The sequence below is a fragment of the Dromaius novaehollandiae genome, chromosome 3, assembly GCF_036370855.1.
Source record: "Dromaius novaehollandiae isolate bDroNov1 chromosome 3, bDroNov1.hap1, whole genome shotgun sequence".
Lineage (NCBI taxonomy): Eukaryota > Metazoa > Chordata > Aves > Casuariiformes > Dromaiidae > Dromaius > Dromaius novaehollandiae.
This window is the reverse complement of record NC_088100.1, coordinates 75748968-75772149: the sequence shown is the minus strand read 5'-3', so window position 1 is coordinate 75772149 and position 23182 is coordinate 75748968. Positions and strand designations below refer to the sequence as shown.

General features: G+C 41.0%; 1 protein-coding gene across 2 annotated transcripts in view; it reads left to right on the top strand.

Moving 5' to 3' along the window:
- The window catches only part of AGPAT4 (1-acylglycerol-3-phosphate O-acyltransferase 4), an 88456-nt gene that overhangs the window by 37610 nt on the left and 27664 nt on the right, over positions 1–23182 (top strand). For both annotated transcript variants that reach the window (XM_026109877.2, XM_026109879.2), the window contains exons 3-4: positions 12997–13166; positions 21939–22100. In XM_026109877.2, the coding sequence (XP_025965662.1) occupies positions 12997–13166; positions 21939–22100 (332 nt within the window). The remainder of the gene's footprint in view (positions 1–12996; positions 13167–21938; positions 22101–23182) is intronic.

Here is a 23182-nt window from a genome sequence, read left to right as displayed (position 1 = left end):
ATTAATAGTGTGCTTCTATTCGCCATTCTTTATTTTTAAGAACATGGTGCTACGTTCAGTCTGAAACTATTCCTGTTACAAGGCTGCATCTCCCCTCTGATCCAGTATTCTGGAATGGAGACCATCCAGCTCTCTGCCAGCTTGAATTCATCAGATTTTGAATAATGCAGTAGGTTTATTTTCATACTGCTTCCTTGTCAGCTATTTTCCTTGTGGCGTTATTTGTTGTTGATGGCAGTGGGGCAAAAGCGTTTGCTTTGTTATCAGGACACACTTGGTTATCTAAAGAAATTTCTCTCAAACTAGCTAGGAATGACTGAATGACTGTGTTAGTCATTAACTGTGTCTGTTCACCATTCGGTGTCAGAGAACTCGGTCATAAAGAGAGAATTCTTTGGAGGATATCTTTCTAATAATATGAAAGTAATTCCTTCCATAATCAAATCCAATATGAAGTTCATCAACAGACTTCCAGGTTTATCCCAGTAGAGTCGATTATCCATCCATTACTTCTCCTCCTCCCATTCATTTAAATCCAGACCAACCTGATTTAGCCATACTGTCTTTCGTCGTATGGAGAAATATTATGGCTTCCATTATTCAGAAAAAAAGAGAATGTCTGTTTTGTTTAAAACTTAAGTTGCAGTCCTGATTGCTCTTCTACTTTCTCTCTCCTAATTTTTTTCTGAACTAGCAGATAATTTCTTTTTTGACCTGTGCTCCTTGCATGAAGGTACAAATATCAGTTGCTTCTTTTGGACCTCTCTCTAAAATCCTGGTCAAAGATGGTAAAATTCTGTAGCCAACTGTGCTCATCTATTGGTTTCTGTTTTTAACAATACTTGTATTTTGTTCCTCCTTGCTATCTATTTTTTTTAACCTGTGTTTGCATCATCTTTTATTTTATTTTATTTCCCCTCTTTGCATAAGCTGTAAGCCCTGTGATATCTGTCTTTTTGAAAGTTTGTCAGGTTATGCTAGATTATCTATTCTTATCCAAAGCAAGTCTGTTTCTAGCCCTTCTGGCTTCAGGAAAAGCTTGAAAACAAACTGTAGAAATTCAAATACCGCCTGGCAAGTACTTCTCCATGCATTTGGTGTTTTAGAAAAGTTTGGGAGCATGTTTGTAACCATTGTATAATACTTCTTGGCTTTAACTTTTTAAGTGCGTCAATTTAAGATGGCTCTTCCTTATTAGTATAGTTCACCCCACTCTCATTTAAGAGCTTCTCTTTTGGGGCTTAGATGTTAACATGCCACCCTAACCAGCAAAATAAGAACTGGAACAATCTTGTAGGTACTCTTCAGCCAAGTCAATACTTCTTCAACAATGTTATCAATAGGATGCAGAAGTTAGTCCTTGCATGCTTCCCTGGGTAAGACGATGCAGGGCCATGGTAGGTCAGGGCATGCCAGGAGAGGGATGCTGCTGGCCAAGTGGTGCTTTGTGTGTGTGTCAGGGTAGGAATGTGGGAAGTGTGATTTGCTCTTTAGAAAGTGGGTGCTGTATATGCCCTGGCTGAAGTTTCTGATAAGAGCTGCCAAATGCTGAATTACTAATTGCTGCAGAACATTTAACACCTTCTTTTGGGTTGTTTCTCACCCACTCATCATCATGTTTCTTCTCTTCTCCCCGCACTCCTATCTTATGCCTGCCAGTGCTCTTATGAATAAACCTATTGGGCTTTTCTGGTCTGTCTACATAGAATACTGAATAACCTAATAAAAAATATAAACTAAAATTCAGTGAAACTTCACCCCAGGTACTGCACACAGTGATAAGATGCTTCATTTCAGTGAGGACAGAGGAAAACTATTTCTTATGCACCTTAGGCACCCTCCTCTTTCAGGAAAGCTGCTTCATGATGCAAATCTTACATAGCAGCCAAGGCAGAGCTGTCCTCCTGAGCACTCTTCTACAGCATCCCTTCTCCATGGGGTCCTGCCACCTCTTCAGAATGTGTTACAGAAAGCTGCGGTAAACATCAGGAAGGTGATGTGTAAGGTATCAGTCCTTCACTTTGAAATTCAAGTTTACTTTAGAAATAGTTGCATGCGTATAGCAGTTTCTTAGAGAGGATGATGCTGGTCGCTTAAGATACCCAGAGTTTGTGCCAGCCAGGAAAGTAGGTTAGTGCTGTTAAATTGGTACTGATGTTTTGGAATGCAGCCTGCTTTTCCTAGGTGCGTGCGTACCGGTGTGAAGTGCTCTTTGTTAGACATTATCATAGAAATGCTGTGACAGGCAATGCCTTGAAGAGGATCATTTGTACCACTTTGCCACAGGACTGAGGGCAGCTGTACCTGAGCTGGAGGAGAAATGGAGTGGGATAGATCTTGCAGCTTGACACTAATTACAAAGTATCAGTTCTTTTGATAGCACTGTACAAAGAGAAGTTGTTTCTTTGGGGAGCGTGTTAAAGTGAAGCCTGCAAGACATATCTGGGTTTAGTGTGGCCACGCATAAGAGTTATGATAAAGAAAATATTTAGCTGTTAGCAAACTGAACATGTTAGCAAAGAACTTGATGGTCAGAGCTGATCCTTGGGGATTTAATGCAACTGAATTGTGAAATCCTGTTTCCTTACTTGGTCACAGTCAGCTTTTGTTGCAGAGGTGCTAAGGGAATACTTGGAGAGACTGGAGATGCTTGAACATCCTGCCTTTGCACAGGTAACAACTGGCTGTAGTGTATTTGGCTTTTACTGTTTGGGACGGTGATGGCTGTGAGACAACAAACTGATTGTTTGAATACAGGTGGAATAGAGTCAAGAAAAATTTATAATACAAATGGTATGAGACTTGTAGGTATAAGTAACGTCTCTTATTAGCCCTTCTGACATACCTGGAAAGCTGGAAATGATTCACATGCCGAAGCTGTTCTTCAAGCTTAAAATAGAAATTGCAATCTTCACATTAAATTCAGGTTGAGAACTCTTGATCTAAGATTAATTTTGCTATTCATCCATTACACCATGAGAGGAAGGAGGAGAGGGAGGTGGTATCTGGGGAGCATGGGGATGAAGGACAAGGAAAGACAGGGAACTGTCTATGGAGCACTGTGGGGTTAGCTGGAGGTGCTGGGTGACAGAAATCATAATATCATAATGATAAACTTTCCAGCTATGCTCTGAATGTTTTTGGCATACTAGAGAGTAGGCTTTCTTTGAGGGGAAGCAGTGACCCTCTGTCCAACTCTCAAGGAGTGAGGCGCTAATTCCAGCTGGAGCTTCTAGGTATTAGTCTCTGATACATTTAGAGATCAGATGCAGAGCTCAGCTTTTTTATGAAGCAGAAGATGACTGTTTCCTAGTAGCTCTTATACAGGCAGCAGGCAGGTTCTTGGGGAGACTGCACAGAAAAATAGTATAAAAACAACAAGGAGGAGTTGCCTGGCTTTTAGACTACTTTCCTGATTTCAGTGACCATCAGCAGCAGATCTATGGGTCAAGATCTATATGTGGTGTCTGGCTTTCTGTTCTTACATCATGTTCACTTTTGTATCCCTGAACACCTTTGGCATAGTTAATCAGTATGTCACTTCTGTGAATCTCCCAACATGAAAAGCGTGCATGTGCACTCAGGACAGATGTATGTTGTTTCCTCTTCTGCAGTAGCCTTCTCCTGTAGGAGCATCAGTAGCTTCTCCCCACAAAATTTCTTTGGGATCACTTGCTAGCTGGAGTTGGTAGCTTTCTGGCTTTGCTGTGGACTCTCACCTCTCTCCTGTTAGTAACTAATTGCCATGAAGAAATGAGATTTGAGGTCTTTCTTACAAAAATAATGGTCATAATGTACCATTCTTAACAATGGAAAGGTTTATTCAAAGCAGTTTAAGTGGGGACAGTGTTTCTTAAATAAAAGATGTGGAGGCTTAGAACTGACAAAACCTAGAAGTAGGACAAGGATGCATGAAGAAAAAATCATTTTGCAGCATGTGTGTATGCAGGAGGCTACTTAAAAATGTGGAAATGTAATTATCAGTGTTCCTTTTGCATGATGACTTGCAGTGGATGCTCTGTAACCATTTTTCTTTGTGAGGCAGTTCCTCTGTGTTGCTGCTCCTGTGCACAGTAAAAGAAAGCCAGTGGTGTTTTGGGCAATAAGAAACCACATCCGCAAGAGATGCGATTGCCTGATTTCATGCCCCTACAAAGCAAATGCTGGTGTCGTGGGAACTTGCCAAGTGGCATGTCATCTTTCACTGTTCCTTGGTACTAACTCCTGATCAGCACATACGACATTGACTTCAGTCATTCATGGCTAAAGCAACACATTGGCTTTGTTGGAATATAAGATTGGTGAAGAGAACTACATTAAAAGACTTCCCTGCATGCAAATGCTGAAATAAATGAGTCTTTGTCCCTGAATATGTGAAGGGCTTGGGTTCATTTATCTTTTGGCTTGAAAGCATAGCCAGTAATTTACTGTGGTGGATGAGGAATTAAGTGTGTTGGTGATTTCTGACTCTCAGAGCACAGCCATGTAAGTCACTGAAGTGTTACTCAAGGCAGTTGCTGACAGGATTGCTCATGGGGGCTGGGGCAAACATCTCCAAAAACAGATCTGCAGCCAGTAGAGAAAGGTGCTTGGTAGGGGGTTCTTTTTGGAGAGCTTTTGGGTTTTTTATTTGTTTCATTTTTTGTGTATGTGCACATGATTCCCCAGCATCACATTCCCCCTTTTGACTACAAAACAGCTTTAAGGAGAAAAAAAAAAAATCCAAAGGTGAAAGCACTTATATTCCTCTTAAGCAGCTTTGGAGTTGATATAGCAGGTATTGTCCAGGGTTTTAACCCTGCAGTCCCTGACTCCTGTGTGGTGCATAGAAGGTTTTTGAGTAGTCCACAGATGACAGTAGGCTTGCTTTTTTTAGTTACCTAATTTAGTAGATTTAATTTGCTATATGGAAAGCGTTTAGCAGATGCACCTGGTAACTATGGTCTAAAAATCCAGAAAGGTAGAAAGTCACTGTTTTAAGTCCATGGGCGGACATTGTCTAAACTGCCTGTCAGACTGTCTTTAGCCTTTTTTTTTTTTTCTTTCTTTTTTTAAATGGCTTCCCCTGTCTTCTGTGCAGTGTATTCATGACCCAGCTGTTTATCCCACCTGGTCTTTGAAAATAGGAATGCTGGTCACAGTTTTTGCACCTTGTCATGCTTTTTATTTGTAGTGGAGAGTTTACTATGCTTTTACCACATATTACTGTAAGAATAAAGGAATGCTATTGTAAGTGCTCTTTCTTAGTGCTACCTTGATGCATAGGTTAAAGTAAATGAATAAGAACATAAAAGGAAACAATTTTGTTGTTCCTTAATACAGGTTATGTACTTACTTGAGATCTTTGAATTATTGTACTTTGGAGTCAATATAATAATGCAACTATGCTTTCTAGTTGCATTTTAAAATCGGCATTTTATGGTTAACCTAGCATGCCAACGTTTCTGTGGCTTATCAAGAATAGTTAATTGATCTGAAAAAAATTATTAACAAATGGTTCATTTAAATATACAAGAACAGTGTTAACTATTTTAATAACTCACCCTTGCAAAATTTATTTTGACGGGAAATGACAAGTGTCAGTACTCTGTGTGTGTGTGTCCATGTCCCTTCTTCCCTGAAATGTTTTTCATGTAACTAGCTATGGTTAAAGTCAGCCATGGAGATGTTCTCTTTTTATTTATTTATTCTTTTTAAGTGTAGGCATTGAGGAAACTCTGATTGATGCACTGAAGGATAGGAGAGCCGTCTCCCCTTGTTAAATGCCACTGTGTGTAACAGGGTGGGGTTTGTTGACATTGTTTTTGTTTTCCCTCTTCTAGGAGGGTAGAGGAACCAGCAATGCTCAGGTAGACAGAGTCAGTATCAGGCATTTGAAGACCATGGTGCGTGCTGTCCCCCTCCTGTCAGCCTCTCTTAAAGCTGATCCTAACTTCCTGCAAGGACTGCCTTCTGAACAGGGACATATTCTTTTTTTTTTTTTTTTCCCCCCTTCCTTTGCATTAATTGCGCAGGGGTGTCATAGGAGGAGCTGGTTTGTAAGCTAGGAACCCCCATGACATGGATGAGTGTGAATTTGTCACTTCAGCTGTGATGTTCAAACCAGGTGTGGAAAGGAAGGGCTTGGAGGATGATAGCAAGGGGATTTGTGCAGGTTACTTGAATCAGCTGAGGCTGTTAGTGCTGTTGGCCTAGAAATGACAAGTAGCAATAACATTTTGAGCTAAATAAAGTAAGTATTTAAACATAATTTAATGTTACTTGAAGTCAAGCAGATTCTCACCGTAGCTCATCAGAGTTCTTTAAAGCTGGGAAAAGGCTTCAGTTAATGAAACATCAAATATATAATTTATTCAGTTCTGTAACACCTACTTACACAGTTCAGTCCATTTGAATAGTATGTTGGCTAATACAATAAAATGAAAAAAATCGTATACCCCTGCACTACTGAACTATGGATTTAGTATTATGTTTATCTCATCTTTCCCTAAAAAGTGCATTGCTTAAGTAAGCAAGATTGCCAGGGCTGAGGAAGGTAGATATTTCATGATTTAGCTCTGGACAAAGTAATATATGTTGGTTAATCTTTATGTTTTTGTGTGAGGACTGGCTAAAGTCAGTGAGGATGACTCAAACCATTTGTATTGTTATGCAAAATCAAAGGCTGGATTTTGAAGTCCAGTAGGATTTAAGTGAAAAGCTGATTAACTTGTTTATAGAACCAGAATTTCAGAACATCTGCAGCAGTACTGTACCATTTCGGTAAGGTATGCAGAAGGTTTGGTTCTCTGTTATCCTGCACGTTTTCCTTTAGTTTACCTAAACATACTGTGAAATATTTTGTATCCACTGATTTATACTAGTGCATCTAGTTCAAGGAAACAGACTGGGAAATGTGAAAGGGTGGATAAATAATGAACATTTAAGAACATAAAATCTCTTTACTCATATATATACTGAAATACTGTGGAAAACAATGCTTCTAGTAAGAGGGGAAACTGTCTAAAAGTAACTTATGGTCATATTGACTCAATTAGTAAAGCCAGAGATAAAATGTATTGACTCATCATACTGCTTGACAATTTGTCCCGGTTCTGGAAAGTGGGTCAACGTTTTCCCTGAATCAGTCATAGTAGTGCTGGCTGTTGTGCTCACACTGCACAAACGACGGGAAGCAGAGATGGAATGGCCCCAGGGCCTCCAAGCCAGCGGTTTTGCCTTGGGCCGTGTCTGGACGATGGCTTGGCTGAGCAATTGTTTTTCCTCTGAGTTGGTTCCATGCCACGTGCCAGTTCATGGACCAGGAAGATGCTGTGTCTCATAGGTATTTATAAGCATGTTTCCTTCGTTGTACCCCTGCAGTGTTTTGATAGCTTAGCTGAATAAATAATAATAAATGTAATAAATACTAAATAGTTTTCTTTCAGTAGAACTTAAAGTAAAAAGATGAAAAGTTTGAAATAACTAATTGTGTCTTTTGTAGGTACAGCCTCTTAGTTGGATTGTATACTGTGCAGCTGCAAAGTCTTATCCCTTGATGATGGAAAACCACATGTCACAAGGAATACATTTAGAATGAGAATACATCTTCCCTGTAGTTTGGTTTATAGAGGCTTTAATTTATCAGGAGTGCTTTTTTTTTCAGTGGAGACTGTCGCTAACAGTCTTGTGAAAGAAAAAACTTTCTGCAAATAAAATCTTTTTGAAACTCTGAAGCCTTGTTAGAAAACAGTAAAAGGGGGTGGGAAAGCCTTAAGCTAGAAATCTTGGCCCAGGTCTGGCTGGGAGCAAGAGAGAGAGATTTCCCTCCTTCCCCACTGTGAGTTGATGTTTAGCTTACAGTCTGACTGATATACAGAGAGAATGGGATTTGCCCTGGTCATCCACACTGTGTAGGAGGCAAGAAGAGTGTATAGGAATGACCTTGTGCTGTTAAGCTACCACAGCAAGTTTCTGGGTAATAAATTTCTGTGGCAGGCTGTGGGAGTAAGCTGGTAGCATGATGCTGCTAATCATTGCTTGAGAACCACAAAGAGAAGGGAGGCAGGGAAGGCGGGGGGGAAAGAAAGAGTGGAAAGGCTGGGAAAGAAACATGTTAAAAATTTAAAGGCTGGAGGATGGTATTTATTGTATTTAATACAGTACCATTCAGTGCCTGCTTTGTGGTTGTGCAGCAACTGCATGAGCATGTCAGTGACAAGCATGAGAGGTGAGGGAAAGGAACTTACTTCTGCAGTATTTATTCAAAAGAAAATCCACTCCACATGTGAAGCCTGCAGAATCAAACCGCATGTAGAAATATTTTTATGTGCTTATTTGGAATGTTTTTGAAATTGAAAATATGTAATTGCAGAGCTCTATGCATGTTGTGTACCTGTATAGTGATGAGTTTCCTAATGTATTTTTCATTTATTCAAATCAAATTCCTTAGGAAAAGACAGGACAAAAGAGCACTCAAGATGAAGTGGGGTGACCCTGATGAAGTTGCTTTTCCCAGGTGAAGGTGGATTTTTCTTTAAGAGCGACTTACAAACATCATCACTACATCTTTATTTTAAGCAATAGTTTTAACAGCAGTAGAGATTAAAAGGGAAAATCCTGTATGGCAATCATTCTGTTTCTCAGTTGGATTCCTAGCTAAGCAAAAATCAAACCAGAAAAGTCCATCACAGACTTCCTTCCTTTTCTGTGATTGTGTTCTGCCCCAGAGTGTAATCATGGATTCTGTAAAGGTTTGCAAGTTATGTGGGTTTTTTTATTTAATTTTCCTGTGTTTTGGGGAGTGGAGGGCTTTTATTTAAAATAACAATCTGGTAGAAAGCTGCATACTTACAAAGATGTAGATTTGCAGATGTTTGTCACAAGGCACTTCTTAGTAGATGAAGTCTGGAAGCTTGGCCATGTGTTTTCTCACTTGTGTATCTCCACAACTTCCTCTGAAATGTGATTATTTTTGGTTTTTGTGAGGAAATCAGTTTCCAAGCAGGACACTCATTGTTTTATTAACGTATTGCAGCTTAGTTCTTACTCTGTGTCTCTAAATATTGTTTCGATGCATAATAACATGCATTGATTAATGCACTGCTCCTGCCACAGCAGAGGTTATATCTGCTCTGGTTAGGAATAAGCAGGGGGACATTGGGAAGTCAGTCATTTAGCTACAGCTATGTACCTTAAACAGTTTTGTCATATTAGGGGCAATGTTGTTTGAATAGAGATTGGCTATTAGCCTGAATGTAATGTTGTTAGATAAAATTTGTTCAGGTCACTAATGCCTGTTCTCCAGTGTACAGCGCAATGTCATCCAAAAGCTTCAGGCAATTAATTTAGCTAATGTGACTGAAAATGTAGAAGATTTGTTTCTGACTGCTGTTGTTTTTTCACTAGTTGAGGCCAGTGGGGGACTTAATTAAAAGGATTTCAGAAGTATTTCAAAGGCTGGCCTGGTTTTGATCTTCCCTGAGGTGAATGAGGATGTGTGTGATGCTCTGGGTCTTTCTCAAAGCCAGGAGAGCATGTCAGATGTCTCATCCTTTCAGCAGACACTCTCTTGGGGCAGATGTGCACCCTGTAAAGACGGTACTTCTCACTCAGCAAAAACCAGCTCCTTGCATTAGACCTTTGCTTTGCTGCAGAAATTATAGGATAGCTCTGGAAGGAAGCAACCATGTCCCATAACTCCTTTTCTACTTTTCCATCTTGACAGACAGCTCTCCTTAGCCACATGGTTCCCCAGCTCCTGCGAGGACACTGATTCCTCCAGGAGAGCCACTACTTTTAGATCCCCTGCCTCTGTCAAAATGGCTCTCCAAGATTGTTAGTTTGCTGACTCACCTCAACTTCCCCTGCCTAAAACCAGGGAAGCTTTGTCAAGTAAAGACTTAATTTGCAAGTCCTGTGATCAGGCTTCTAGTTACAAGCAAAACAAATATAAAGCATAATTTTTGTCTGTATTTGATAATGATGTAAGGAAATAGAAAGGTAAAAGCTGTATGATAGTCACTAGGAGGTTACTGAGAACCCGCTCACCTGCTTGTAAATACAGCTGTGTTTTGAACAGCTCTCATCTGTCCTACCAACCCACATATCTGTTTCTTAGGATTTGGAAACAAATCTGGATGCTAATCCAGAGTGTTTTGGGGTACTTAACAATGATTTTCTCCCCTCTGCCCTGCACTTCAGTTCATCAGCAAAGGGGTGTACAGATGTACTTACTGTTAATACCTCCTCTTGGATCTGGACTCTTTGCCAACCACCTGTTGTCTTTGGTTCATAGCTGGCAGTTCTTCACCCAGTCTGAGCTTTTGGCTTTGCTCTGGGTGATTGACCCACTCCTGTCAACTGTATAGGGCATTGACTATAGCAGGATGTATAACTGTTACTTCTAGCCAGTTAACAGAAGGAGGCATTAAGAGTACATGCAACAAACCTGGTTCTTCATGTCCTGTCCAGACTGCTTCCTGCTCTATATTGTGTCAAGTTTTTTTGAGGTTCCTATGTCTGTGATTTACATTTAATTGGTTCACAAATTGCTTCCTTTTCACCTGCCTTGACACTTCATTTGTGTTTTAGGTGCCGGTGGGGAGCACCAGAGTGAGTAGTAGTGTAAGTCTCACCAGAAAATCATGAATATTGCTCTCTGATACAGTTCAATCTTAATTTCTTTGTGGAGTGTCAACAGTTCAGGAGTACAAAAACTGGAGAAGGCACATGATAAAGATCCTTGTACTGGACAGTCCCAGCTGGCAGAAACATCAGTAGAAAAGGTGCGAATAAATATAAGGGAGCTTTATGAAACAGAAAGAACTCTTTAAATTGAACCTCTCAATATTTAACTTCAGACTATGACTCCATTTCTCTGACTCCATTTCTCAAAACCTGTTTCTTAGGCCTGAGACAGACCTTTCCAAAATGCTGAAGTCCCGTCTCCAATGTATTTTGGACACTTAAAAGATGACTGGACAATGGTGAGATTTGGGCACCTACATCTCCGTAGGCAAGGCTAAAATTGTATTATGCTGAATACCTTAACAGTGTACATAAAGCAAGAAGATGAACAATCCAGAGGTGCCCATATTAAAGACTGACATGGACAATTGCATTTCACTTTCCAAACTCGCTGATAGTAAGGTTCTTTTTTCTGGAAATGAAAGCCTCTTTTGTTTGTAGTTAGGTATTTCCAGAATGCTAGCAACCCGTGGTGAACAGAGTGGAGAAACTAAACAGAAGTGTGATGCCGAGTCTGTTTTTCATTACCCAAGCGGTAGCTGCCCTTCCAAGTCCCTTTGGTTGGTCCCAGGGCCAGAGGAGGCAGCGCTGCCTGTCACTGGCTGTATGCTGGCACAGACATTTCTGTGGCAAATGAGATGGACAGGAGCACAGTGAGCTGGGTTAAACTTAATTCCTTGTGCATGAGCTTTAATCTTTTCCTAGATCTGACTCCCTGTGTGGCTTTTAGAAGGCCTGTGCTGGCTCAGGAGGCAGAGGTGGTGTGGTTGCTGTTTGGTCAAAGTTTGTTTATGCCAGTTTCCTGTCAGCTTTGAGTGTTTTAAAGAAACTTAAGAAGTAATTCAACCAGGGAAGGGAAAATAACATAGTAACACCATCAGTTGAGTAAAAGAAGATGACTAGTTAATGATGATGTGAAGTCTTCCAGCAAGGAAACTCCACGGATCTAGATGCTTACAGATACATTTTGCTGATGCTATCCCATCTCGTGGATTCCACCCATCAAATTCAAATGCAGCCTTTTCATCTGCTGCGGTAATATTTGGATCAGGGCCCTAGCCCTGATCATCTTGAATGGGACAGGGGCTTCAGAGGGTTCAGTTCAAAGTTGCAGAAAACAGAGCTGTAGCCAAGGCCGGCAGCAGAGTATTTTTTCCAAGTTGTATGAAATGGGCACATTGCCGTGGAAAGAACTTTTCCAGGCAGCAGCTGTTCTGCTGGGTAAAATACTTGGCTGTACAGCTTCTCCTGCAGCAGTTAACTAACCCCTTGCTCTGCCAAAGAGCAGCGGTAGGAGTGCCCCTTTCCAACAGTCTTAGGAGGAGCTGCCTCCAGAGGTTAAGCAGATGTTGAGATCAACTATGTGTGCATGGTGCCTCAGTCAGCAGTCCTCACTGGAATGAATGAGCTTTACCTGGATGAGTTTGAGGACCCTGAAGTGGAGAAATGCTGTGGGCTTGCTGACACCTCCGGCTCTTCACTCATCATTGTCATTAGACCACTTGCATGAGTGGTCAGACTGTGAACAGAAGTTCCTGGATGTACTTATTACCTGTTGAAAGCAGTGTTATTTACATCATCATCTTTAGTTATATTATGTGCTGATCCTTTCCATGACAGGAATGAAAGAGGGAAAGGTGCTGTGAGTAGTCACTTAGCACATGCCTGTACAATATGTAATAACTGGTTGTGCTGTCACTTATATTGTGTACTAGGTTTGCCGAGAGCACTGCGGTTTGAGCCTATCCAACCAGGAGCCAAATGATCCTGCGAGTGAGCTGGGCCCTATTTGCTGTCCATGCTTCATAAATTTTTAGCCTTCAGAGCTCTTAGAAGCAGGAGTACCTGTATGTGGTGAAAATGGGCATGTTTGTTTCTCCTACAAGCTTGTTTTGTTCTTCCTGTAATTCTGTTGTATTACTTGCATGCAAGTATTCTGAAGTGCAAATGCTAATTTTACATGTATTCTGATAATAAGACTTTTAATATTTGGACTGCAAGTTTTCAATAAATGAAACTGCTCTTTCTCAGTATCACAGTGGAAAATTTTTGCTCCCTCCTTCCGTGTCATCTTCTTATTTCCCTTCTCCTCTTACCCCCCTGCCACACACACACTATTACCAAATGTGTGGCTATGTGGTTTATGTTCAGCATTTCAACTTAATTGCAGCCCTTGCGCTGTTGGGGCAACTGATGCTTTTCAACACTAATGATTTGTGGGTTTGTATATACTGTATACATTCATGTGTTTGTTGTTGTTTATTCCAGAGATGGTGATGTTGCTGGAATGGTGGTCAGGCACCGATTGCACCCTCTACACTGACCCAGAGAGTTACCACAAGTACGGGAAAGAGAATGCCATCGTAATCCTTAATCACAACTTTGAAATCGACTTTCTCTGTGGTTGGAACTTTTGTGAAAGATTTGGGGTCTTGGGGGTGAGTTCTGATTAGCATTTAAAACAAATTTCCTCTTCAATGATGTAGAAGAAACCCCCCCAAATTTTTTGGTTTTGTACGTTAACAGATCTTTGTTCAGATTTCATTCAGCTGTTGTTAGATTCTGAGAGATGAACTTAAAGCAATGCAGTGGAAATATTTAAAATACTGAGACAGGATTGTTTGGGCATTCACAGAAGTTTTTAAAGCATTGCTGTTAAAATTGATAAAGGAGATATTTTTAACCTGTGGAGCTTATTACAATTGTTTCTTTCTGTGTGCTTGCTAGGTACTTATGGTTCTTTGTGCTGCAGAAAGATGAGCTGTTCTGTGATTCTTTCCCAGTAAATTGTAGAATTTGCCTGCCTTCTCCGGTGTCGTCTTACAAATCCTCCAATATGTCTAGGACAGCTAGAGCTTGAATGATGCAGTCTCTGTTGCCTCTCAGAATGAAAGAGCTGCCAGCTCAAGTGAAAGCAGTAACCAGGTTATTCTGGAAGGGCGGTGGTAGTGACAGTGAGCTTACTTATAGTTGAATATATTATTATATTAGGTTAGGAGTACATTTGTGTTTGTTTTCAGGCTTTTTTTTGTTTCCCCTGTCAGCTCGTGGGGATGATTCAAGCTCCCCTCCTAAGCCAGCTTGACTTAATTCTGTGGTGGTGACGACACTCTCTACCTCCAAGGTATTTAGAAAACAGTTTCTCCCTCCTATGAACACAGACTAATAACTCATTTTGATAATCTTCTCTAGCATCCTCTTCTAACTTACTTTGCTACTGGCCACTTGTCAAAGCCATGGTAGTGGACTGCATGAAGCTATGACTGGTTATGGCCTTTCATTTGGGCCTTTTGAATTTCCTGGATATTGAGGCAAGACTTCAATCCTTTTCATATTACAATACAATTACAAAATGCAAGCATTACAGGCCCAGCATATTACTGAAACAATAATTAGGAGCCAATAGCTTCATATTACTCTGGAACAATTTGCCCATAATGTCTAGGACTTGAGCACTTGAGTTGGAGGATATCATCAAAGACAGCAGTACAGGTAGGGAAACCTGTTCATGGCAGAGAAAATGTGTGTGCCAAGAGCATTCTCCCTTTTATGTGTTTATTGTACAGCAGTGCTTTAGCATAGCCTTTCTAATTTTTTAAGCCTGATGGCCACAATTCTGAAATAAAGCTGTGTTTTAGAGAATCATGAACAATTAAGTTCTTCAGAAAACAATATTGTAAAAAATTAAGGAATTATTTCTATACAAGCTAATAAGAGCCTACAAGGTCAAAAATCTCTCGTTTTACATTGATGGTGTGTGGTTGGATTGAATCTCATTAGCTTTAATGATTTTTTTTTTATCGTTTCCCAAGATAATTAAAATTATGTTTTTATTTTTTTGTATTCTTCCCTACTCTTAAGAAAACCACTGCCTAGAAGCATAAGTGTTGGACAGTTTTGTACTGTGTTGCACTAAGAGGAAATCATTTTTCCTGTATTTGGATACTTATAGTTATTACTCAGTTTGTGTTTTTGCTAATCTTTTGTACATCTAAACTACCTCAGTCTTTTGAGTGATGCGCTGTGGTTTTACCTCCCGAAACTATAATCTGTAAAATGTGCAGAACTCCCTCAGTTATCATTTTTGGGAACTGAAGGTGCTCAGAAGGACACTGATCTCTAGATCTGAGTTTTACAAAGCTTAAGCTGGTCCTGCTTGTGGAAGATGTGGTTCTGCCCTTACCATGCCTTTCCATGTGCTCTCATTAGCATATATGCTTTTACACTGCAAAGCAGTGCATTTCTGTGATGGGGGATCAGTCCAGGTTCATCTTAAGCCATGTTTAAAACAAAACAACAAACCACAGGACAAATCCAACCTCCACAAATGTTATCTTAGATTAGATTCCTGAATGGATCCACTGTGCTAGCACACTGGTGCTACTGCTGGTACTACGGGTGCACTGCTGGTGCAGTGCAGGAGTGGATGTGGGGACGGAGTGGGGGGGGAGTTAAGCTGGTTTGCCTTTGTGCTGGCTTACACCAAAGTGCTGTGTGCAAAACTGCAGGGTTTGGTGTGGCAGTACAGTTAAGAGTGTAACAACTGTTACGCTGAGGGCTAGTCCTACCCTCTCTTGATCAGAGGCCAAGAGGAGATGTTTGGGAAAGGAGTTACCGAGACCAAGGCATACATGCAGGCAGACTTCTCCTAAGTGCTGTCCCAGCCTCCAGTAGTTTGTGGCTCAGGCACTCTGTGGGCCAGAGGCAGGTTCAATGGCTTTCTCCTCCATGAATTTTGCATGGAAACTTTTAGTGTCCCCAACATCTTAGTAAGCTGATCTCATGTCTGCTGCTGTTGAAAAGGGAAATCTTGCATATCCCATCCCATCTCATGCATCTGTTCTTGTGCTTGTCTGCCCTGTGCTGGCATGTTTCAGGCAGCCCTTCTCCCCCTCCTGCCATAACTAATTCAATGAGAAAGGAGGGCTGCCTGGGGAGGGAGAAGATGAAGGCAAATCATGGCTGAAGGAGTGGGACTGGCACGTTTGGCTGCAGCGAACAGGCAGAATGGCTTTGGTGTGGCATCCAGCTGTACCCTACAGCCTTGGCAAACGATGGTTGTGCTACTAATGATGTCGCAAGTATGTATCCAAATTCTCAGTATTTTACAGCTTGAACTTTTCTTAAGCAAAACCAATATATCCTGTAACTTTTCTTTTGGTTGGTTTTGTCCATTTAAAAACAAAATTAAACTTCCTTAAACCATACTTTCCCATCTCATCTCCAAAAGAGGAGGCCTTCTCTTTTTCTCTGCTTTCTTCAACAGGATATGAAAACTGTTCCTCCTGGTTTTAGTTGCAATAGACATTCAGTCTGTTTGTTGCTGTGCTCCTTTGTCTCTCTTCTGCAGGACTGGCCTTCTCCCTTCACCTTATAGCCAAATTGCCTTGGTCCCTACAGGTGTCTAATGTTCTATCAATATGATTTTGATTTTGTTTTTTTGCCATGTGTTGTGGATTTTTTTTTCCTTTAGCAGGAGAGGGGGAGTTTTACAGTCTCTTGTGTGTTATTGTTAGGTTTGTGAAATTGTATCCTCTTCTGATGACTCAGTTCCTGTGTTTGAATGGCATGAGGTTCTCTGCTTTCGTGAAAGTTTTTAAAGAATATAGAGGAAAATCTGGCAAAAAGAACCTTAGGAGTTGCTAAGAATATAGGAAGCCGGGGAGCAATAAAAAGAAAAAAAGAATATCAGTTGTAACATTTATCTCAATTTCTAATTTTTTTCGGAAATATGATATTTTTGGAGCACCCATTTGCAGTCCTAAGAGGTACTGGGTTGGCTGGAAGTGCTGAGTGAGAGACAGAAACCTATTCACTTACAGTGAAGAAGGAGAAAACAACTACATGAAGCAGCAATTCTGCACTTGCTTTCAGGTTTGCAAGCTATTTTAGTCACTCAGATTGTCTCACTGGTTGCAGTTGGGCTGTGTGCAGCTGAAGTTACTGATGTGTGAGTGTTTGCAGCACCAAATCATTAGGAGATTTTTGCTCAGTCCAAACTTATAAATGACTTGCATCTATATTCCACTTCTGTTTCTGTGAAGGGTTCCTCCTGTTTTGTTATTTTATTTTGACAACCATGGGTCACGTTTACCTGCCTCCTTGCACTGCCAGACCTGAATGATGTGTGAAGTGATGTGGACCCCAAAATGGGAATACAGGGGAGCTGGATGCTCAGTGCTAAGTCAGCATCATGCTGCTGTGGCCAACGCAGACTGCCAGGGGAAGGCCCAAGTTCTGACTCTGGCCAGTGTAGCTGTGACTGCAGCAGGCAGTGAAGGAGGGAGCAGTGGTGCCAGCTTCGGTTTCTGTAGAGATGGAAGCAGCACAGCCTCAACAGGGAAGAGCTGTGCCTGCGCCAGTATTTCCTACTGAAAGGCAGGGCTGTTGCTACAGCCCTGAGCCAGAATGACTGTGGCTGTTGTGTTGTGGGTGCCCTGCTTTTCCACGCTGTGCCAGCACACTGTCTAGGGGAGATGCTGACTCCACTGTGGCTACGCGTTGCTTTGTGGCATGAATGCAGACATGGTCCCAGTCGCTGGTCCCTGCACTGTTCTGTGCCCTGCAGTTTTCTTGCCTCTGATGTTCATTGGAGTCCTGGTACTTACCGTCCTCTTTCGTGGTGAACAGCTGAGCTACGCTATCAGCATTTAAACACACTCATAGCATTTAGCTTTGAGGTGTGTGCAGAGGGGCTCCAGTATCCAAACCCCTTGGAAAAGGGGCCCACTGGCTACCGAAACTCTAAATCAAGACACAGGTATTTTCTGAGGAGCTAAATGTTACTAAGGATTTACACCAAAAACACATTAGTACACTCCCTGCCAGGATTCACTGTGTTAGCTGTAACCTGCTTTGTTGCTTGATATATCCAAGCAGTGATAAAATAGCTTTTTTAGTAACCTTTCTCCCAAGGTGAAGATTTTTTAAAGTGAAGGCCATTTTTGTTAGTCTAAATCTAAATCTTCTGGTTCACCTATTCGTCTTCTAGTGTCTTGAGTTTCATGTTATTCCTCATGGTCTGTCTACTTTAGCAAGACATAAACATTACTCCAATTGACGTATTATATTGACATCAAAATAGGTGCTTTTCAAAAAGGAGCCACAGTGTCAGCATGGCTTTATTCCTTGGCAGGAGGACAAGGCAGAAAACCTCTATGAACAACTGTAAGTGCAGACTATTTTATTTCAACTTTCTCATCAAAAATCGGTAAGCGTACATGGTCATTTTTAACCCTAATTAAACCATTATGCCAGGAAAATCTGATTTTAAATACAAGCTGTTCTTGTTGAAGCTCGTTGTTGGAAACTGAGCATGGCCTTAAACATGGGTGTGAGAAGAGATTTTTTGCTAGATCCCTATGGAACTGATACTGGGATTGATAGGTCTGTGAACTTCAATTACTTTTTAACGCTACTTCCTGTATGCATTTTAGTTACTACGTTATTAAAAGCTGTTATGATCGTTCATGTAGGCAAACAGCCACATCTTATTATTTGGATTTAACATGGCATCATAGGATATGTTTGGACATACATCCTCTAAAATACTGCCATGTTACCTTTCCAACATGGAAAAGTTTTTCAGTGTGAAGCATCAAAAACTACGAGCCTAGCTTGCTGTCTAGTAGGATGGCTCTGAGGGACAGAAGAAAAATCTTGTTCCATCATGATATCCCTCAGATTATAATATGGAAGAGTTCTGTACTTCAGAATAGAGCAAACAGTCATCAAAAGCATATCAATGCAGAATACATCATGTAGAATGGATAACTCACCAGGCAAATATCTGCTGCTAATGGTTTACAGTTACAAAGTACTTGTTTTGAAACTGTGGAACAAATTCTGGTAGACTTCCTCAGCCTGCAGGTTGATTTCATGCTGTTTACTGTATTCAGTAATCTAGAAGTGTTGGATGGCTGAGGCTAGGCGTATAAATCAGGATTTTCTTTCTGTTACACCACAGTCGTGCGAGTGCATCTAAAGTAAACTTTTAAAATTCAGTTTTTGTGATTTTTAGTGCAGTCATTAACACAAGAAGTCTGTGGGTTTTTCCATCTGAACATAGTTGGCCAAAAGAAATTGAACTCAGACTTGGATAGAAATGCTGTTATTCTAGATAACCTGTCATCATGCAGTGGTAATTTCATCAGACATCTACTGGAATTATGCAGTTCTGAACTTTGCAAATTTTTAAATCCCTTTGCGAAGGCAACTTTCCTTGCGTAAATTATCTTTTTTTAAAAAATTGATTTTATTCTGTTGAGCAAGCTGAATTGAAAGGTTAGAGGGGACCGTTGCACCTTTACAAAAGCACTTTGTTAAAGAAAAAAGAGTAGCAAAAGTGAACTGTGGCTGCATTCTTCCCCTTGCATTTTTACACAGGAGTTGTACATGTGTAAACAACTGAAAGAGAATAGGTTGTAGCTCTAGTTATTGTAAGAGAGATGGTAGTGTGTGAGGGACAGGCCTGATGTATTTCTCCCACATGAGAGCAGTCTTGCCAGTGTAATGCATTGAAGAGTTTCCTTTCCCTCGTTAGTTCTGTGTCATTAGCCTTCCTGCTACTCATAGCATAGGTGGGGAGCACAAACTAGCATAAGATGATTTAGCTGCTGCTTCTGTGCATCTAAGGGCTCATACACTCAAGTGTCTAACAGAGCACTTTTAAATTTAAAAAATGCTGTGGGACAGCAAATGAGTAGGAATATGCCCTGGGGAAGAATTCAAGCATCTGCACTGCCTTTGTGGATATACCTGCACTATCTGACACCCTAACCTCACAACAACAGGCCTACCTTTGTTTCACTGCAAAAACAAACAGTAGGAACTTCTCTTCTGCCCCTCGTTCAACGCATATGCTTTTCAAATTGGGCAAAACATTAGAATATAGCTGATGGTGAAATATAATTTACTTCCACTTGCTTTTTGGGCTAGAATTCCTGTATTTTAAAGCTTGGGAGGGAGAACCACTAGACTGTCTTTTCTGGCGGTGTTCTGGAGGCCTTGTACATCACCTGCAGAGCACACTTGCATTTGTTTGTGGTCTTACGACAGTGAGCACTTACTGTAAATAAACTTTAAGAGGGTGTTTCTTTTCTCTCTCGTTTGGGTGACAGAGTTGTTTGCCTCATTCTACAGTGGCTTTGGTTAGGATGCCAGCTGCAGCTGCTGGCTAATGGCTTCCCTGGTTGTGACTGAGGCAGCAGTGAGCAAGCGACTAAGGCTGAGGTTCACCAAAGGTTTTGGCCTTACCCACCTCAGCTAGGAATATTTTAGATCTGTTGGGGTTTCTTTGGTGCAAAGCATTGGCTCAGCTGTGTTTCTCAGACTTTCACAGGAGAGAGAAATGGAAGAGCATATGAACGGGTGTGTGTATGTTTTGAATGGAAGTTGCATGGTACATGGTCTATAACAAAAAACACTTTTTGAAGTCTTTTAAAAGTAGTAGAGTAATTTAGGTATATTTTGGAAATAAGAAAATGATCTATAGTAAGAGAGACTGCGAAGAAGAAAAACAGTAGCCTGGAAAAAAATCTGAGAGCTAAGGAAAGTGGTGGGAAGCAAGCCTGTATCTCTGTGGCCAGTTCAGAGAGCTGGAAGGGGAGGCTGGGCTCAGTGTTACTGCTGCTGTGCAGTAGGGGCAGACATCTGAGATGGCTGAAGATTGAATTTGCAAAAAGTGTGCCTCAGCTCTGGCTGCCGAATTCTCCTGCTGCTCCGTGTGGGAGAACAGGGTTTGGAGTTCTGACCTGGGCCCACTGCTGAAATTCTCCAAATGCTTGAGAAAGAGAGCTGTGTTACAATGTGTTAAATCATTTGGCAGAATTAATTCCCGCATTCTTGAAAATAGAATTGTCTCATGTCTTTTTTCTGCTCTGCTTCAGAATAAGTTACTAGCAAAGCTGTGTGATGTGCACTTACCTTCCAAGTCTCATGAGCTTTTAGATAGCTTAATTATTTAAGGTATTTTTCTTCTCAAGGAAGGAGAGAAGATGAGAGGAATAAGCTGAGATAAAGAATTAGGTCAGGTCCCTTTTCCCTAGTAATCAAATGAACAACAGTGGCCAAAAAATGAAAGCAAATGGATTTCTTTTGATGACGATTGCTTAACTAATTGCTGCTAGTGAAACGTCACGTCCCAGAACCTGTCTGAGGAGCACTACGATGGAACAGCTTATAATCATATAACAAATACAAACTGGACTGTCATTGCTCCATCTATTTTTCTAGAAAAAGTCACTTTTTTCAGTAAGTGCTGAAACAACATTTTTTGCGCGCACACACACACACACACGCCATTTTAGTCATTAAATAACGAAGTGAGTCATTAAATGACAAAATGAAGTGTAAGCGCTCAGGGAGGTGGGCTGCTTTGGAAGGCAGGAAATGAACAAGTAGAATCAATTCTGCTCAGTAGGGTGTTATTCCGAAATAAGCAGGGAATTAAGTCCTGGATTAGGATTTGAAACCTGGTGAATGTTTGATATGCGATACGCTTCCTGGGGAGAGTCCAGACAAATCACTTCAGTGTCTGTCTCACACCTGTGAGACAGGACCTGTACTTTTTTTAATCCAGAATCATGCTCTGAAGGGAAGCTCACTAGTGTAAGTGTACCCCAGTCCTTCCACAGATGTATCTAAACACTAATGAAGTATTTTTATTGCTGTTGTAGCTTTGATAAAGCATGTGTGATACAGGTGTATGCAGCCATATGCTGTTGTGTTGCAGTGGCTCTATGAATCAGGTTTTTATCCAGAACAGCTTTCTCATCACAGTGAGGTGCCTCAGCCTTGGGGAGAAGTATAGCTGCAAGGTAGCTTAAAGAAATTTGAGTTGCTACTGCCCAGGCTCTGGTTGAATGGAGAACTTTGTTTTATATGGTTGGTTGTTAGGTCTTTTGCATGAATTCCTCAATGTTTGAAGGAATTTGGCATGTGTTTTTGGTTTCAGGGTTTGGGTGCGGGTCGTTGGTGATATATGTATTTTTCTTTTCTTCTTTTTTTTAATTCTGGAAGTCTTCTTTCATGCAGATATTTGGGATCAGATTCTACCATTTTGTCATATGAGGAAAACTTTTCTTGTTTTGCTTTTGCATTAGTGTTAAAACTGGGACTGCTCAGCAGGAATCAACTGTTCATGTTTCATGTTCACATAGAACTGGGTAAATGGTCTGGTTTTGTTTTATTTTCTCTGCTATGTCTTGCAGAGTTCCAAAGTGCTCGCAAAGAAGGAGCTCTCTTACATGCCTATCATTGGCTGGATGTGGTATTTCCTGGAGATAGTCTTTTGCAAGCGTAAATGGGAGGAAGACCGGAAAACAGTCATGCAGAAGTTGCTGAATCTCCGGGACTACCCTGAAAACTTCTGGGTGAGTGATGACTGATGAACGGAGTAGCAGGTGCTGCAGTGCCCAGAGGGTTGAAGGACCTAGGTTATATGTGAAAATCACCAGAGTGCTCCTGAGAACTTTGATTTGTGAGCTTTCTGACAGTATCAGGAGAGTGTTCTCCAAATTTCCTATGTAATAATCTATCTTGCCTGTTTGCTTCCTCTGTAGGAGGGAGCCCTACAGATGTTGTTCTAAAATTATTTTCACTGTAATCAATTCAGTAAACTTTGCATCTCTCTAAATTTAGCAGCTGGAGAGGGGTAGATGCAGGGATTCATATGGGTTTGTGTAACAAACACGTGTATGTGATGATATTGTGTTGAAACGTATTAGCTGGTCTCTTTTCCTGAGCTCCCCTCTCACCTTTCTTAGATCACTGAGGAGTTTGTACTAGTATTTTCTCCTTCTGGTTCCCTGTGATTCTGCTATTCCTGTGGAGGTGCTCTATCAGGCTCGGCCCAGTAGAAGTGAAAGCCACAGAGTAGTTCCTGATTAAAGAAGTGGTGCCCCTGGGCCTTTGGCTGTGTTACACAGAGGATTGGTGTTACCTTTCTGTGACAGGAAGGTGTCACTTTTCTACCACCATCATCTTTTAGCGTCATTCTGCTTGGCACTTCCTAGTCTGGGAATGAAAAACCTTTGAATTTTTTGTGTTCTCAGTAATCAGAAAAATCCTAGTTCTCATGAGCTGATGATGGTGAGAGATACATTCAGTTAGGGAAATGGTGTCTTAAGCAGCCTCACAATGGCCTGCAAAAATTGATTGCTTACGAAGTGGTTTCCTAGTGAAGGTGTATATGCCTCATTCTCTGAAATGAAACTTCTTCGATTGCTGTTGATTTCAGTCAGCCCTAAGCAATCAAAACTGAGCTCTGTGTTTGGATACTGTTTAAATGATTTCCAGAGAGAGGCTGTCTAGGAAAGGGAGCCTCCTTTGTTTCTAGTTCTGTTCTCCCTCGTATGGATTTGCCTATGCTCTGTGACTTTTAAAAGGGGTCTAATGCCTTTTTGTAAACCTAGACAGTTCAGCGCTAATTTATGAGCACAGATCACCACCCTTC